Here is a 19,252-nt window from a genome sequence, read left to right as displayed (position 1 = left end):
TAAGTTTGCTAAGTACAAACACACCATTAAAAGATACACCATGTTTGTTAAAGAAAAGAAGGGAAAACAGTTACAGCATATGAAATGTAAGGGTTAAGTAAGGCTTTCATTTTAACAGTTTCCCTAGTTTGCTTTCCCTGGAGAGACTTTTCCAAAGGAAAAGTCTGTTTGACAGTATTTTAAATGGTATTAAAGACGGTAATAACTTAACTTTTGGGGGAAAGAAAATAAGTTAGTTGAGATAGGCTGGAACTGCTTTTGCTGCTGTTAAAAATTAGATCACTTTTTATCTCTAGTGGGGTTCAGCTAGTGCTGGTGTAGACGGGCCAAATGTTGGAAAAGCCTCTTTCAGAAGAAAAGCGGAAAAAGATATGCAAATTGCAATTCACAATTTGTGTGTCTTTTTCTGACTTTTCTCTGTAGCGTAGACATAGCCAAAGTAATGAAGGGGAGAAGAAATAAAACCCTGAACACAAAAGTTTACAGATATGTGAAGCTGCAACAAATCCATTTTTATGTGTTTTCTTTTAAAATTTTCATTTTCATTGTTGTAGCAACCTGGCTTGGCTTGATGGGTCACCCCGAGGCAATAATATTTTTATCTTATCTTTATCTTAAGATCATCCCAAATCTACCACCTAGCACTGAAAGCCACTCTAGAAGTCAATAGAGGTAACAAAGCAGAATTTGGCTCCTATTTTGAAAGGAACGACCCCATGAGGGATATATTTGATATATTAACACTGTTAGCACCCTGAAATATAGGTGAATTAATTTGGGTGAATTTTAGTTTTGCACAATGAAAGCCCAAACTTGTGATTGCTTGGATTCAGATTCCATTTTATCCAAACTAGGAAACAGAGTTTAATAAAAGATGGTTTGGTCCATCTCTATTTCAAAGTGAGCTGGCAACTGCTTGTTGTGCATTCGGCTTTGGAAAATCTCATTGCTCCCAGGTTTTTTGTTCTGCTAAGTCAACATGAGTCAGGGTCATGTCCCATTGTATCTAACCCCTTTTTCCTTAGAAGAGTGTGACTAAATGGTTCCAATTTCAGCCTCCTCCATTTAAAAAGAACATATATTAGGGGTTCACCTACAAATATTTTTACAAATATGTTTGCAATAAAATATATATTTTTCTATCAAAGTACCTCAGTATATAGAATAATTTTATTAACATATCTGCATTTCTCCCAACATCTCCACAACCCAGTAAAGAAACTCAAAACAGGTTTAAAGGGAGTTAAATAGCCCCATGTTCTATTAGACTGACTTAACCAAAGGGCTTCCCTATTGACATAAGTATAGTCATTTATAGCCTCGTTATCAGCAATATATGTACTGCTCCTAGCACCATCTGAGATAACAATAGGGATTTTTCAAAGGAGTGGTATCCTCCTGGTGTACTGGTTCTGTATATACTTCACCTTTTCCCATATATTCATGAGAATCAACTCTTTTTAAATTTCCATCTATTATTTCAGCAGCAATGATGGGGCCAAATGAAGTCTTTCCACCACTTTATCTTATGCCAGATTCATGGATTTGTTAATCTTTACACTTTTTGTCATCTTTATCATGTTAACTTATCCAGTTTTTTCTGTTTCTGTATCTTGCTGCGTTTGTTCTGATCTCCTACCTTTCACCCCACCTCAGTTTGAGTGGTGAATTTCCCTTGTTTGTCCAAGCTGACATGTATTTGTTTCTTTCCATTCAGTTTCTATACACTTAGGCTACATCTAGACTGGCATGATTTTCCGCAAATGCTTTTAACAGAAAAGTTTTCCGCTAAAAGCATTTGCGGAAAAGAGCGTCTAGATTGGCACGGATGCTTTTCCGCACAAGCACTTTTTGCGGAAAAGCGTCCGTGCCAATCTAGACACGCTTTTGCGCAAAAAAAGCCCCGATCGACATTTTCACGATTGGGGCTTTTTTGTGCAAAACAAATCTGAGCTGTCTACACTGGCCCTTTTGCGCAAAAGCTTTTGCGCAAAAGGACTTTTGCCCGAACAGGAGCAGGATAGCATTTCCGCAAGAAGCACTGATTTCAGACAGTAGGAAGTCAGTGTTCTTGCGGAAATTCAAGCGGTCAGCATAGACAGCTGGCAAGTTTTTCCGTAAAAGCAGCTGCTTTTGCGGAAAAACTTGCCAGTCTAGACACAGCCTTAGGGTATGTCTACACTATAGCGTTATTTCAAAATAAGATATTTTTAAAATAACACGTCTACACACAAAATGCATTTCGAAATAGCATTTTCGTATTTTGAAATGGCACATCCACACTGATTGGATGCTGAATCGCATTTAAGGCTGCCCGGAACCAGTTCTGGCAGGGCATGAGGTCACCAGGTCATCAGTTACCTTGTGTGGCTGCTGCCTTAGGCTATCTGAGGTTCGTGCTTAAAGGGGAACCCCCCCCCCCCCCGACAGCCGGTTCTCAGGTTTCTCTGCTTGCTTGCCTACCTTGCTGAGGGACAGCAAAGTGTTTTTGCTGTGCGTGCTCTAGTTGCCCTCACTCAGGACACCACAGCACTCTCCAACATGGAGCCGGAGCTGCCCTTAGGAACTCTGCAGCTCCTGGACATGTTGCTGCAAATCTGGCAGCACTTTCTGCAGGTTGCCTTGCAAGCTCTGCAGCAACCCAACCCCCAAGCCATCTTCCAGACCCTCCTGGGGTATGTGACGGAACAGCTGCAACACCTGGACTCTGGCGTGCCCCACCACATCTGGCATCTGGACACCAGTACCGATTGGTGGGACCACATAGTCCTGGGATGCTGGGGAGATCATCAATGGCTCCAGAACTTTACGATGAAGGAGGACACCTTCCTGGAGCTCTGCAAGTGGCTTGCCCTGGCTCTGAGGCAACGGGACACGCACATGAGGCCCGTCATTCCCCTCCAAAAGTGTGTTGCCATCACCCTCTGGAAGCTCTCCACTGCGACTGTGCCAGGAGGGGGGATGGCAGGAGGGAATGAGCTGCCCTAGGGAAAGCCAGAGGGTGGAGGTGGTGCAAGTCCCCTCCCCGGGAGGGTTTGTTCTGTCCTGCCCACACTAAGGATAGCCTGTGGTAGCCAGGATTGCTGGGGGAGGGGGGGGCGGAGAAGAGAGAAGGGCTGCTCCTGGGAAGTGGGGGAGCGAGGCAGTCTGGGAGAGGGGGACACTCTCAGGTGCCCTGGCACCCCAGTGACTCTCGGTTTTCTGTCCCCCTCGGCAGGGCCATCAACAGAGTTCTTCTCTGCAGAGTCATCCGCCTCGCTGATGTCAATGCGGTCATCGAGGGGTTTAACAACCAACTGCGGGTGGGCCATAGATGGGGGACACATCCTGATCAGTGCCCCAGACCACCAGACCTCCACATTAATAAACCAGAAAGTATATTTCTTGGTCATCCTGCAGGCCGTGACTGACCACTGGGGACACTTTCTGGACATTAATGTTGGCTGGTCGGGCAAAGCACACAACACATTCGTGTACTGCAACTCCTCCATGTGCCAGAGGCTGCATGCCGGGCACTTTTTTCAGCGTTGGGGATGTGGACATGCCAGTCTGCCTGATGCAGCCTATCCCCTACAGCCCTGGCTCATGAAGCCCTACATGGGAAATCTCAACCCTTCCAGACAGGCCTTCAATACCAGGCTCAGCAGGATTGAGGGTGCCTTCGGGCAGCTGAAGGCACGGTTTAGGTGCCTTCTCACCCACCTGGACCTCGCGTAGTGGAATATTCCACACATGTTGGCAGCATGCTGTGTGCAGCACAATATGTGTGAGTGGAAGGGGGAGGCCTTCCTGTTAGGCTGTCTGGTGAAGGTGGAGTGCTTGGCCAGCCTGTACACACAGCCCCACATGGCTGCCATCTGGGAGGCCAATCGGGAGGCTCTCCATATCCGGAAGGCCCTCAGGGAGAGCTTCAATCCAAAGGAGCAGTAACAGTGCTCCCTGGTCCACCCCACTGGGGGCTTGTGCCTCATTCCTCCCTCATGTCCCTCCACTTACCCCTCCCTAACTTTCCTTCATGATGGAAAATAAAGACACGTGTTTTGATTAAACCAAACTCTGTTTATTCAACAAAACAGGGGGAAATGAAATTTGGGTGAGACTGGGGAAAGAAGGCAGGAGAGGGAAGAAGAGTCGGTGGGAGAGGGGAGGAGGAAACTTGGGAGGAGGGAGCTGGAAGGGGGAGGAAGGGGAGTGAAAAGAGGTTCAGGGCTCAAGGTCCGTGTGGCACTGGGGCCACTACTCCCAGCACCACTGGGGTGTGCAGAAGGTGTGGAGGGAGAAGCAGGAGGGAAAGAAGGAGCAATTGCTGGGGAGGCAGCAGAGACTGGAGTGGGAGGAGGCAGCATGCTCTGCACCAGGGTTTGCAGATGGGCACAGATGGCACTGGCCTGGGTAAGCTGCTCCCACAAGCTCTGTCACTGGAGCTGAAGGTCTTTCTCCACCCAGTGATCGAGGGTGCAGTGCAGAGCTCACAATGCCCCCAGGTGCTGCCGCTGGTAGTTGTCCATTGGATGGGTGTGCCTGCGGAGGTCTCAGGTGCAGGAGGATGTCCCGGGTGGTGTGGCGAGCCCTCTACTTGTAGCTGGTTCAGTTGTGGAGAACAAGAACAAATGGTCAGTCATCCTTGAGGACAGTGCCTGAAGCCCAGTCCTCCTCTGCAAGGCGAGGATGACAGTTCTCCGCACCATCAGAGCCAATGTATTTGAACACAAGGCCATGTTCAGGATGTCCAGGTGGCCCTGCTATCCCTGGGAGTGGGAGCTACCCAGCACAGCATGCACCTGTGCTGGGGTATGTCTACACTACCACCCTAGTTCGAACTAGGGTGGTAATGTAGGCATACCGCACTTGCAAATGAAGCCCGGGATTTGAATTTCCCAGGCTTCATTTGCATAAGCCGGCCGGCGTCATTTTTAAATGCCGGCTTGTTCGAACCCCGTGCCGCGCGGCTACACGCGGCACGGGCTAGATAGTTCGAACTAGCAAGCCATTCCGCACTATCTGTACGCCATGTTCCATCCCCGTTCCACGAGGCGTACAGATAGTGCGGAATGGCTTGCTAGTTCGAACTATCTAGCCCGTGCCGCGTGTAGCCACGCGGCACGGGGTTCGAACAAGCCGGCATTTAAAAATGGCGCCGGCCGGCTTATGTAAATGAAGCCCGGGAAATTCAAATCCCGGGCTTCATTTGCAAGTGCGGTATGCCTACATTACCCCACTAGTTCGAACTAGCAGGGTAGTGTAGACATACCCCTGTATATCAGTGTGTGTGTGGGGGGGGGGAGGGAGAGAAGGGGATGTCCCCTGCGTCCTTGTACAGGGGGCTTGCGGAGTGAGGGTGTCCTGCTGTGTCCCACCCTGGGGTCAGGAGCATGTCATGTCTCTCCACACACCCTTGTGGCTAACAGGCCAAGGTCCCTGTGTGGCAGCCATCTGGGGCCATGTGCCCAGGAATAGCACAGCACGTGCACAGGTTGCTGCATGATCTGTGGCCAGCAAGGCCCAGGTGTGCAGTCCTTGGTCTCTCTCACCCCCCACATAAGGGAACAGTGATAGCACTCACATGATGTTCCATCCCCGGCCTCGGATGACTCCTGGGAAAAGTTTGCAAGGCTTGGGAGTCCTGGATTAGCTGGGTGGTGACACTGGTTTCCTCTGGCTCCTGGCTCCTCTCCTCCTCCTCTGTGCAGTCATCAGGACCACCAGCAAGGACAACATTGGCCGTGTCTGCCCTGGAGTTGATGTCCACCTGGGGGGAACAGACTGTCCTGCACCCCAGGACATGGTCCAGGGCATCAAAGTAGGGGCAGCTCTCAGGAGCTGCCATCTATCGCCCTGGCATAAGACTGCCACAGTTCTTTAATCTTCATCTGCGCCTCTTCCTGGGTGTGGATGTGGCCTCTGTCAGCCATGCTGGCGGCCATAGAAAGCCACATTCCTGCATCTAGTGCGGAGATCTTGGAGATTGGTGGCATCCCCCCAAACCTTGATAAGGTCCATGACCTCCGCAGGACACCAGGAAGGTGCCCGTCTTTTCCGGTCCCTGGCAGGTTCTTGGGAGCTGGAGGACTGCTCCCGGGGAGCAGTGCAGGGCTGGCTAGTACTGGCTGGCTGGCTCATTTTGGGGCTACTGGGTCAGGGGCAGGCGCAGAGTGGCTCAGGGCTGGCAGGCCTGGTGTTAGCCACAGAGGCTCTGGGCAGACTCTAGACCTTTAAGAGCTCCGGAGGGGGATGGGGAGGAGAAGAGTTTTCCTGGTGTGTACCAGAGTGGCCAGCAGGGCACCCTGGGAGGGGCTGGAGGCCCCCTATTTCGAAATAGCCCCTATTCCCTGTCGACACAGAGCCTATTCTGAAATAACTATTTCAGAATAGGTGCTATTCCTCATAGAATGAGGTTTACATATTTTGAAATAATTTCAGAATAGTGGAGGGCTTATTTCGAAATAGCGATTTGGCTGTGTAGACACTAGCAAAGTTTCAAAATAATGGTTGCTATTTCAAAATAACTTTGCTGTGTAGATATACCCTTAGTGTTCAACCATAACTCCTTGGTTGTGTTGCCCAATGTACCATAGCCCATCTGCAATACATTCCAGCATTATAATACTTCCAAAGGTGTTCATTGGTCACGTTCACTATAGGTGACTTCATGCAGTCAGCAGACATGCCGTTTTTACCATTGGGTTTAGTATGTAAGCCAAGGCAAAGTCTCATAGTGTTGTGCTATAGTGAACAGTCAGCTTCCAGGAGCCACTCGTGAGATTTCAGTAGGTCAAAAGAACTGAGCAAACCACCCCTTGTGGGTGCAGTTGTCTGCTGTGCAGAGGCCTAATTTTAACTAACCCCCTACATCCTAAAAAAATCAACTCTACCCGTCACTGAAAATTCAGGGCAGAAAAATAAGCGGTATGATTTTCCCAGCATTAGTTGGAGTGGCTGAACGTGAAGTTTGTGTTGAACATTTTGCAATTATAGATTACTGCTCTTATGAGACAGCCCACAAGGGGAGTGCTACTGGGAAGGCATGAAAAACCATAGATCATCTATTGTGGGAGGAAATTCTCCTTATCTAGCCAATGAGAGAGGGATGGACACCAGATGAAAAAAGAATTAGTAGAGAGAGGAAAACCAATGTAAAAAGCATCCCAACAGCTCTCTTTTGGTGCAAAATTAGTTCCACTCAGCTAATATCATTTAAGGGAAAAGGTGATAACTTGTGCAAATAAGCAGATCATCTTTTCCTCAGTCTAATCACAGAAAAGCTTTTTAATTTAAATGGATAATTTATTTTCAGATTGATAGATTTATCTGAGAAATACTACCCATTTCAAGCAAGCGTGGTTTTACTGGCATGGATGTATGAAAGAAACTGTTTACATGCAATTATACTCCAAATGTTCTCAAACTGGTGTTTGGAGAGTAGCTTCATCAAGTGGTGCTTTCCTCACTCTCAGTTATTAAATTGCAGAAGTTAACATTACATTAAGCTTTTTCCTAATGCTACTTTAACATGCCTGTAATTGCTGTAGTTGGCATAGGGATCTTATGTGATCGTGAATGACAGGAAAAGTAGTTTGCAGTCACTCCTGGGAGGGGAAATGGTCTACATGCTTGTGAATCACAGAGATGGTGTCTCAGAAGCCAATCTTTTAAGAAGTCTGAAAATACTTGTAATCAAATTTCTAGAAATTTTGTTTAATCCTCTTTACATTACAAACTTGACCCCGGTAAGTAGATCCATCTATCAAAAAGTCACTGATTGTATTAACACAATAAATAAATATAATCACCTTTGATCCCTTTTATCATCTTTTAAAAGAACTAAGTTCTTCCCTTTCCCCAAATCTACATTCTATCAGTTTTTCCTTCTGAAGAATTAGCTTTCAGAGTCTTCCAAAAGGATCAGTGCTGGTTGTGTCATTGGAAATATAAAACAATTAGACCTAGGATAAAATTTACAAAAGAGTAAGATTTAGGAGTTTCAAAGTCCCATTTTCAGCAATGGTTTAGGAATCTCAGTCTCATTGATAGGGCCCTATCAAATTTATGATCCATTCTGGTCAATTTCACAGTCATAGGATTTTAATAAGAATAAATTCTTTGCTTTTAAATATTTAAATTTGAAATGTCACAATGTAGTCATTTTTAAAGAGGAAGTGCTCTGTCTCCAAATTTCTGAAATGGCTATCTTTGTGTATTAGTGAAATATGTGGGAGAGACTGTTCAAAGGGCATATTTTTAGTCAGGAAAATTTCAAATGGGTGAATTTTAAAAGTTACTCAGGAAGATACAAACATCAGTGAAAATGTTTCAGATTTCTTCAAGTGTCTATTAAAAGTGGCCTAAGAATCAAGTCTTTCAATCTCTTCACAAAGGTCAAGAATATGCAAGTTTCTGTTTACCAAAATGCAGTGGTTCTCAACTCGTTTCAGTCCATGGACCACCAGGCCAATCAAAAAATTTTCGTGGTCCACCTCCTTTTTGAGACATAATAAAAAAAGAGCAGACAATGAACATTTTGGTTTGAAATTTATTTCTTACTAACAGATTTTTTGGATTCTCTTCTTACTGACAAGCTTTTCAATGTTTGGAGTGGTACCTGATAATGTACAATGAATATTGCTTTCCACTGCAAGCCGATTCCGCTGTTTGGACTTAATGTGCAACAAACACGAAAATCCAGTCTCACACATATAAGTTGATGCAAATGGCAAAAGAAATCTGACTGCGTGTGCTGACAGATTTGGGTAACTCTCGGTCACACTGGCCCAAAATTTCTCTATGGTAGACTGCTGGTACATGTCTTGAGCAGCATAATCATTTTTCAGATCCAAGAATTCCTCCTGCAGACCCTCAGGAACACTATTAACATCTATTGTAAATGGATTCCTGATGAAAGATAATCCATCCCTTGTCCTGTCCACCTCCGGAAAGTATCGTTGGAATTTGTCTCGTAGCTTCGGTAAATGATCAAGAATTTGCGTCCGAATGGCTTCCTTTCCCCCGAGCATGGCATCCACATATGGAAATTGAACCAAATTATTGCCTTCGACTCTTACGATCCAGAGTTCCAATTTGTCAAGAAAAGCCTTGATGATGCTTTGGTGAGAGAACAGATTTGCACCTTTCCCTTGCAGCTAAAGATTCAGTTTGTTCAAGATTCCAAAAATATCGACAAGATACGCAAGTTCTAAATTTGACTGCATCAGCACATTTCAGAATTCCTCTTTCCTTTGAGCCTGGAGAAATAAATCCAACTCCTCTCTCAATTGAAAAACTGTTGAGTATGTTCCCTGCTGACAACCACCGTACAGAAGTGTACAACAGCAACATATCAAAGTCGGTACCCATGTCCAGGCAAAATTTTTGAACAGCCTGGTGTTCAGAGCCGATGATTTGATGTGATTCACCACTTTCACCAACCCTTTGAAAATGGCGTTCAGTTGATCAGGCAATGTTTTTGACACCTAAGCTTCCCTATGAATGAAGCAATGAACTCCGGTTACCACTGGAGTATGCTGTTTCACCAGTGCTTGGAAGCCCGATCTTGAGCCCAGTATGGCAGGTGCACCATCAGTGGTGACACCCACAAGATTTACCCAATCCAGACCATATACTTCAAAGAAATTGTTAATTTCCATCATATCCTGAGCCTTTGTGGTGGTATCAAGAGTCTTACAAAAAGAAACTCGTCTTTCAAGTCTCCCTCAACTATGTATCATGAGAACACCAATAACTGAGAGCACAATCCGACGTAGGTCGATTCATCCAATTGTATGGCAAACAATGGAGACTTCTTTATTTCATCCACAACTTGTTCACTGATGTTCTGTGATATCTCATTTATCTGTCTCGATACTGTGTCGTTAGAGACAGATATATCATTCAGCTTCCTTGCTGCTTCCTCACCAAGAACCAGCCGCACCATCTCTTTTGCACAGGGGAGCACAAGTTGCTTTACAATGGTATGAGGTTTCTTGGCCTATGCAACTTTGTATGCAACAATGTAGGAAGCGTGCACTGCATTGCTTGTCTTATTGTAGAATGCACTTGTTGAGTTGAGGCACTGCTGTTTCAGACCTGATAACCACTGCTCAAAATAAACTTCATCCTTTTGCAACAAGTTGGGGTGACACTTTGAGATGGAGTTTCAGCTTAGCCTCATACCATTGTAAAGCAACTTGAGTCATTCCCCAAGACTTTAAAACAAATAACACATTGTGGCAAATCCACGCCTTCTTTTTCTTCATAAGTGAAGTCAAATTTGATGTAGTCCTCCGAATACTTGCTCTTGACATTTCTTCCTGCCATTATAAACAAACTATACCACACCTGTAAAACAGCACATGTAGCACAGGACGAACGATACAGCAACCGCTCAGCATGACGGCGGCAGCTACATTGACGCTCAGAGCCTCAGATGGAAGTTACTGGCAACACAATGTGGATGCGTGCTAGCTGATGCTATGGATGATGCGCCGCATGCTTGTGAACACGGCGTAAAACAGCCTAAAGGCGGTGCCTGCTCTCGCCATGTGACTTTGGACAAATGTTCCTGTGGACCTCCAAAAAAGTCACCATGGACCACCAGTGGTCCATGGACCACCAGTTGAGAACCACAGCTATAATGGTTTCAAATGTCTTGGTTTTTCTATGCAGCAACACACAGGTCTGAATTTGCCCCACTGCCATCAATAAAAGTGTTAAATTGCTGCTAGAACTGTTTGTTTTAACTGATGCCCCAGAGTTTGTTCTACCTAAATGTTAAGATAAAGAATTTCAGGCTTTGTTTCAGTTTACTCAGCGTGTGGAGAGAGACATCTTCATTTAGCATTTATATTGTTACAGGTCAATTCACTTTCAGTCCCCCCATGCACATCATTCCTCTTGGTCTATAGGCTTATTCCAGGACTCAAGTGACCACTCTACAACATTTCTCCAGACTTATGTTTCTTGTGTCACCAAGTGACTAAACCAGAATACCCCCTCTAAGCTATCAAAATCTGAAGGATGGCTTTCCTTTCAACCCTCTCTCACCCCAAATCTTTTGCAGTACTTATCCTAAATGGCAGTTAACACTTGAAAAGTTACCTTGACTGCAACCAGACTTACTTGAGGTAAAACACAGGGAGAAAATTCAATTAAAGGTTATGCAGAAGGGCCAGACAGATGTCTGTTACTTCCCCATTGTGGCATGATTTTTTAACAACTGGCAAAACTCTTGAAACCTAGAACTTTGAATCTTTCCAGTGAGTCAAAAATGTCTGGGATACATGAGACTACTATAGATTCTACCTTTTAAGTGTAGCAATCAAAACTGCATCATCTGATATAAGTGAAATCTCTAAGGGCACATCTACACAGCAGGGCTAAACTCGAAATAAGCTACGTAACTTGAGCTAATTGTGTAACTTAAGTTGAAATAGCTTATTTTGACTTTTGGCGCTGTCTACACATCAGTTATTTCAAGACAGAGCACTCTTCTCCTGACTTCCCTTACTCCTTGTACAAGGAGGGTTACAGGAGTCAGAGCAAGTAGTCCTCCAGCTCAACATTATTTTGACATGTTGAAATAACTGCTTGTGTGTAGATGCGGACGATGTTATTTTGGAATAACGTCAGTAATTCTGAAATAACACTGGTGTGTAGAAATAGCCCAAGTGTATATATTATGAGACCACACAAAGCCTCATTGGGATAGGTTGCAGTGTTATAGCATTATTTATTATGTGTTGAAATCAGACATAGAAACATACAAAGGTAGTCATGCCCCAAAGAGCTTATATTTTAGGTGACACAAGAGGTGCTAGTTAAGAGTAGGTAATTTAACAGCTTATTTTAGAAAACATATAATAAATATCTCCTATGATTATTTTTGCAGTTGTGGCTAAAGGCCATAGTCAAGTTGGATCCCATCATAGTAGGTGTTGTAAAAATGTAATACTCTAGAGAGTTTATAATCTAAAATACAGAATATAACCAATAGAGAATATAAACAAGCCATAAGGGTGAGAGTGAGGTAGACAAGGTAACAAATAACAGAATGTGCACAATTCTTAACCAGTCAGTAGCACTGATCACAGCTCTCCACATGCCTGGCCATTATAAGGTTGCAGTTTACTATTTGCCTTAAGGAAGAGGTGATTTTTAAGGAAGGACTTGAAAGAGGATAAGGTGGTGGTTTTAAGAATTAGGGAGCAGTTCCTAGGCACAAGAGGTGGGGTGCGAGAAAGTGCGAAAGTGCCTATTGAAGTAGAGAACCAGGTGATCAAGGCTGGCATCCTTGGTGGCGTGAAGGTGGGAGGTGTGCTGCGATAAAAAGCCAGCCATGTGATAGGTAGGATGATATTGTGCATGGTTTTGTAAGTAAGGACAAGATTGTCCTTGTTTGAACGAGTCTTTGTCCAGTTGTCGCTGATAAACTGGAAGAAAGGGAACTAGTAAGAGGCACTTGAAGAGATAGCTCATAGCAAAATCAGAGCAATGAGCCAAGAAATGATCTTAAGCAGTAGCATATCAACTGAACTTGAGTGAGGAACAATTCCAGGTTCCAAGGCCAGCGAGAGTACAGTAGACAAGGTGCAAAATGATCAGGGTTTGGACAAGTGTTTTATCAGAGAGGAAAGCTTAGACCTTAGAGATGTTGTGCAAGAAGCAAGAAGAAGGGATAAGATTTATACATGATCTGGATGTGTGATTCAAAGAATGAGTCAAAGATGGATCCAGGATTACAGGACGGAGTGTCAGAGAATCATGGAATTTTATGGGCATTATGGGAAAAGTGGGTGATGTCCAGACAGAACGGGTATACTGGTTATAATTCATTGTAATTTAAGCAAAGAGAAATCATGTGTATGCACATGTACCCATGTGAATGAACCTGCCCTTTTGCCTACAAGTCCTCATATTCTGTTAGCAGGGTCTGCGTGACATCCTTGGCTACATTTAGACTGCAGAGTTTTTTTTGAAAAAGATACGCAAATTGCAAACCTCAATTTATGTATCTTTTTCCGCTTTTTTTTTCCAAAGAGGCTTTTCCGAAATTTGGCCCATCTACACAGGACCAAATTTCAGAAAAACCACCTCTTTCGGAACATCCCTTATTCCTGTCACTGAGAGGAACACAGGAATGCTGAAAGAACGCACCCATTTTTTTGGAAACTGTTCTGAAAAAGTGGACATGTTCCCTGGATGCAGCGGAAAATTCTGCACTCTAGACATAGCCCCGGTGTCAAAAAAGTTCTCCTACCTTTACCAAGACCAATTCTTCCTTGTTTAGCTTTTGTTTCAGACTTAATTTTTTTATATTTAGATGTAAACACCCTGCATTATAATTCAGACAGGATATCATCTCTGAAATCAGTAGACAACTTCTAAATGTGCAACAGTATGGAGTGAGAGCTTATTACTGTCTCCTATTCTATACAATTTGCTATTGTATCCAATATGTAATAAAGTTCACAATTCTCAGATTAAAAGGTTTCCTATTTCAAATGTTAATCCCATGGATAAAATTAAGTTCCACTACTCAGAATGTTAAGTAACCATTTCTTTTAACTATTTCATTTTATATCAGATGAAGAAGCTTTGATTGCCACCATGTAAGGTAGAATCTATAGTTACCTGCCTCAGAAGCTGGTTACGTGTCCCAATGGGGATTGCAGCAGATATCAGTCCCCTCTGGGCATTATGCTCTTAACTCAGAGAAAAACACTTCCTCTAACAATTCACGTTGTGTCTTTTCAGAACCATAATAAGATGACCATCTTCATACTAATCTGTCAAAAGAAAAAACCCACACACTCATCTAGGCCTGCAACACAAACATCTGAGTGTAGCCACGAAGAGAAGGAAAACACACTTTCACTAGCAGCACAAAGCTAGAAAATACACATGTGCAACCACTGTTAATTTTCACTTGAAAAAGAAATCATAAATCTTTTATTTAGAAAAGTCCCCAGTGATACGAAGTGCTATCCACACAGTAGAAACCATCTTCATAGTCTGAGAGGACACACGGTGAAAGCTGCATAGGAACCATATAAACTCGGTTAATACAACTCGCAGATTCTGATTTCCTAGCAATATACTATAAACTATGTCATGTTAAATTTGATGGCATACCTAGGCCCAGAGAATCAAAAGAGTTAACATGAGACTCTCTCTCTCAAACACTAAATAGTTAAGTATGGTTTGGAGTTTGAATACTGAGAGTTTAGCCCCATGGCATTTAAAATACTAAAAAAATAAATAAATAAAAAGGGAAAAACTAAATTAAATTATCTGTAACCAACCCTGGAGGATCAAGCCATAAAGGATTCAGTTTGGTTCTATTTCTTACCTTTAAAGTACTAATAGGGAACACATAAATCAGTTTCATAGGAGTCTTGTGTGGTTGGCAGCTATGATTGTGACACTTGCTCTTGAAGTATTCCTGACCTACGTGATTTGATATGCCTTCCCCAAAGTTTCTTTAAGGATGCCAGAAAGGGCTGATGGGCAGAATAAGCAAGCTTATCATTATTTTTTGTCCACTAATTAGGTCTAATTTCAGACACTCCAATTTTGGTCCAATAATTTCCCATTCCCCTTTGCTTATCATTCACAATCCTGACATAGTCCTTGATGGTATCAATAGACCTTTGTTTGGATTCATTCAGTTTGTCTTCAATTTTTGCATACTTTTAAAACCAATTTTATGTAACAGGCAGAGCTGGACTTTTGTTACTTTGGACAATTTAGAGAGCAGCCTCTGCACAGCAACCATCAGGTAGTGCTTCAGGGCATTGGTGCGGTCTCCAGCAACTTGCTGTAAATCACCAGATAATGCATCTCTGCAAAGGAAAGCCGCCTCAGAAGCTTCAAAAAATCCCTTCAGTTTCACAGAAGTTGCACCCTCGTGCTACCCCCATCAACAACTCTGCCTGGAGCAAGAGTTTAAGCTGCCAGTTAGCGGCCAGAGCACTTGTCTCTTATCTAGGCCAACAATGGAACCATGCTCTGCTTTGCCAACTTTGTAAGGATATGTAGACAGCGGTGCTATTTCGGGATACTGGAAGTATACCGAAATAACAATTCCGCATCTTTATATGCGCCCGTTATTTTGAAATGCATTTAGAAATAATAGGCGCACTATTCTGGCATCCCTGTAACCCTTGTTCCACGCGGTTTAAGGGTTAGTGTCTTGTCAGAATAGTGTTTTATTTTGAAATTACCTTGAAATAAGCTGCGCAGTTTGCGTAGTGCAAATTTGTGCAGCTTATTTTGAGATAAAGGTGCAGTGTAGATGCACCCTCAGAGAGCTATGTAGAAAGTGCATCTGACTTTAAAATACTAGCTGCCACTTTGTTGCTGGCAAGAGTAAGTCTCAGGTCTGACACTGGGTTCTCAAAGTACAAAGACATGCTACACAGGTATCTGTCAGACACAAACAGTTTATTTTCTGACAGCTATCAGCTGTGCCCTTAACTAAAACAACTACGATAGGAAAAGCGGCATTCTTACATCCCTTCTGCTAGCTGGGGAACCCCATTTTGGCTGCAGATGAAGTGGGAGATTCTCTCAGCTTCCAAGGTGCCGGTACCCAAAGCCCACCAGTGAGGTCCAAATTGCTGTGCTCTCATGCAGCTTTAAATACAGTGTCTCTGTCTTGTTCTACAGCTTGGAAATTTCCAGGGGTTACTCATCACTTGTTACAGTATGGCTCAGCTGTACTGCTTGTCCTTTGACTTTGTTTACATGATCAGGACATTTGGGTAAACAGGATTATTATGTTCCCGCCATATCTACAATTCGTTCTTGCTACAATGGTGTATGTTTCTAGAGGCTTGCTTCTGGCTCATAAGTAGTAGGGAAGGGGGGAGAATGGATGCAAAAGGGGGAGGGGAATGCAGGCTTCACCACCCCAATACTTCACACATACAGAGTTCTTCCGCAATTGACTCCTACACACTTAAAGCTTTAAAACACCTTAAGACAAGAATCACCTATTTACTCTCACCATTAGAAGACTTAAAGATGGAGAAAAATACTAAGAGGAAAAAAAATCACTGCTTAACACAACGAGGTACACAGCTTGCAATGTTACCTTGCCCTTTTATTGAACAAACCAGACTCCAGTTACCTCAGATAGTGAAACTTTCATATTCTCCAGTTTTTAGTCAGATTTTTTTTCTAGTGCTGAATTGTTAATCTTTCTTGACAATAGGATTCTAGCTTATTCAGCTGAGTTAGTGTTTCTGCAACATCTCTGATTATCCTTTGGAAATTATACAAACTAAACTCAACAGATTGCCATCCTTATTTAGAAACATTAATTAAAAATCCTTTTCCTTCTAAGATCGTAAGTTGCTTATGCCTTCAAAAAGAAACAAGTTTAGAGCTTCCTGTTTCAATCTGGTGACAGTTCCTTTCCAGATGATGCAGCCATCCTGCATACTGTTTCATTGAGACACAGGAGTTTCTTATATTGGAACCATAAATAAAAAAGTAAACTACATATCACATTCTACAAGCATTTTTATTTAAAAATTAATAACCTCCAAAATGTGGCCCCCGTGGATGAGTCAGGAAAATAAAAACATAAAAGTAGCTAAACAAATCTGTGCTTTAATAAATCCACAACAGATGGCTACTATATTGGCAAGAATGTAGCCATTTAAAGGCTTGTTATCCACTCTATAAACTGCCCAAAGGCATTTATAATCTAAAACTGCTTGCAAGGAAATCAGTGCCCAATACACTCACCTACCATTAGTTTCCACCACTCTTGCCATCAAACACTCTTCAGTCAGTCTTATATTATTAGCCACTGCGGCTGTAAAGAGGATGTTTTAGGCCTTACTTTGTTTTTGAAGAAAACCTTGAAGAACAACCCAGGGTGCAAGGGGTGAATCACTATATACTAGTTAATTGTTTGGGGGCACAATACAGGAAAGATTTTAAATACATGCTTACATTCAATTACATTCAATTGACTTTGACCTCAACAGTCATGGATAAGAGTTAATGAATGGCACAGGAGTCAATTTGACTTTGAGATTTGGAATTAGGCATATTTCTTTTCTCTTTGATTACAGCAGGGATCCCAATATGCAATTTGCTATATGGAATAATGCTGCACAGTAGCACTGACAACAGTGGAAACCTTAAGGGTTTGTGGAAATGCAAACAGAAGTTAGTGTGTAACTGTTTCCTGATAATATGCGTTTTGTAGCTTCTGAGTGTCTTAATATCATTCCTCACTGGCAGCCTTATTGTTGCTTTTATTCACATTTCAGTCAAACAATAATGCTTCTCACAGTTTTACTTCCAATATAGAAGACATGCAAGATATTTGAAGACTAATGAAAATAGTTTTAGATATGAAGACAAAGTTCTCGCCTCAAAAATTCCCACACTAAATAATAATGCTGAGATTTTTAAAGCAGCCTAAACAGTTCGGATCACCATCAATTTTAATGGAAATTGGGCATCCAAATCCTGACATAGTTTTGAAAATCTTAGCTTCAGCACACAAATACAAGAGAGAACTAAAGCAGTGTGATAAAACAATAATGTTTATGAAGTATGTATCTTGTTAGCTCTGTGATTTTCACTTGGAACTTTTTATTTTTAGTACAGGATTTACATTGTCCCAGTTTAATAGTTTTCTGAGGTGAGGGCTGTTATTGAAAGATGTGTGTTATATGGTGCAGTGAAATTATTTGATTATTCATTACATTTATTGGTGCTCATACATCATCACATAAATATGAGGTTATATAATTATATATCTAAATATATACTACATACTAATCTCTAAAAAAGACATAGCCCTGTGTCCATTTAAAAATTGTCTTCAGGACTGCACATCCTAAACTCAAAACTCTGGTCATCTGAAGAAGTGGGCTGTGCCCACGAAAGTTCGTGATACCATCTACATGTTTTGTTAGTCTATAAAGTGTTTCCAGACCATTTGTTATGTTTTAAGTTCAGCCTGTACAGACTAACTTGGCTACTCCCTGAAGCTTCTGATTTGTATGTGTTTGTTTGTTTGTTTGTAATGATTACAACAGGGTAATCTTTTCAAAAGCACCTGAGTGACTGACTGTTTCTTAGGTTGAAAAGGGGGTCCGGGAGCCTGAGTCATTTAGGTGCTTTTGAAAATCTTGCCCCAGTGTGTAATGCCTGTACATGAGGCCAGAAGGAGACCCAAAGAATTGCATCTTGTACAAATAAATACAAAGCAAAAGTATTTTATTGGGTAAATACCTTATTAGAAAAGATTAATTGAAAGATTTCATTTGACAAACACTTACATGAGACTAACCACACTATATCAAAATTCTGGCTGTTTCTCTGGAACTCCATTACTGTCTCTTTGTAAAATCTTCTCTGTTGGTCCAGCTTTTTACTTAATTATAAACTGGACATCTTTGCTAATTTCTTCACAACCATAAGAAGGCTTGTGAGTTAGCTTACTTCTGGAACAGGTAGTTTTCCAGCGGGCATATCCTATGTTGAGTGATGGAATCTACAGAAAATCAAGAAGTAGTATGTTATATACAAGCATACTAGAGTGAACAAATAACAAATAGGTTCTTATTAAAAAGGAAATATATAACACAATATAAGCCATTAACAAAATAATCAATTCAGGAGACTAAATTTCTGTTATAAAGTGGCTCAGAGGAGCTGAGAATATAGTGATTGAAAAGGACCACAAAGATATATGCTAACTGCGTACACATCTAATCTGTTTTTATTAAAGCATACATTCTGTTCTACATATCCAATGGCAGCTGTTTGCTATTGAATAAATTAATCCCCAAATCAATCACATAATTGATGCTGAGAGACACGAAATGAAATGCATTTTTTTTAAATGATGCTGTGTGGAGCAGAATGTATAAAACCAGAAATGTAGCTAGATTGCGTAAAGTAGGAATACATTTTGATAAGAATAAAAACATCAAAATTGCATCAATCCCTAAATTAGAGCTGAGTGATACACGAATGTAGCCATTTGGTTGGATTTGGATTTGTACAAATCTGATATCCCAGATATTTTCAATATTAGATTGGAAGGGACAAATTTTCAAACAGAGCTGTACTCTGCCATTTTTTCTTTAACATGGATGTACGCTCACAATTTATAGATACAAATACCTGCATGCACACTTTAAATATTCTAGGTATTGGTGTGCTATTTTAAGCATAGAAACTTGAAAATGTGCGCCTATTGGAACTAATTCATGATTGGATTGATTAA

The 19,252-nt window shown here is 42.2% G+C and overlaps 1 protein-coding gene across 4 annotated transcripts in view; it reads right to left on the bottom strand.

The window, feature by feature from the left end:
• Positions 1 to 5,258: 5,258 nt before the first annotated feature.
• Positions 5,259 to 19,252, bottom strand: part of MCPH1 (microcephalin 1) — a 229,070-nt gene continuing 215,076 nt past the window's right edge. The window contains exons 13-14 of one of the 4 annotated variants that reach the window (XR_012902550.2): positions 18,300 to 18,514; positions 5,259 to 13,778 (exon numbers count right to left, since the gene is read on the bottom strand). Coding sequence is in view for 3 of the 4 variants with exons in the window: in XM_075923598.2 (XP_075779713.2) it covers positions 18,459 to 18,514 (56 nt within the window). In the remaining variant the exon portion in view is untranslated. Of the gene's footprint in view, positions 13,779 to 15,405; positions 18,515 to 19,252 lie in introns of those variants that run through there. The other 3 variants (XM_075923598.2, XM_075923600.2, XM_075923599.2) reach the window with 3 other exon arrangements.

Source organism: Pelodiscus sinensis, chromosome 3, assembly GCF_052426305.1.
Source record: "Pelodiscus sinensis isolate ZL-2025 chromosome 3, ASM5242630v1, whole genome shotgun sequence".
NCBI lineage: Eukaryota > Metazoa > Chordata > Testudines > Trionychidae > Pelodiscus > Pelodiscus sinensis.
The sequence above is the reverse complement of the archived record's forward strand: the minus strand, read 5'-3'. Positions and strand labels throughout refer to the sequence as shown.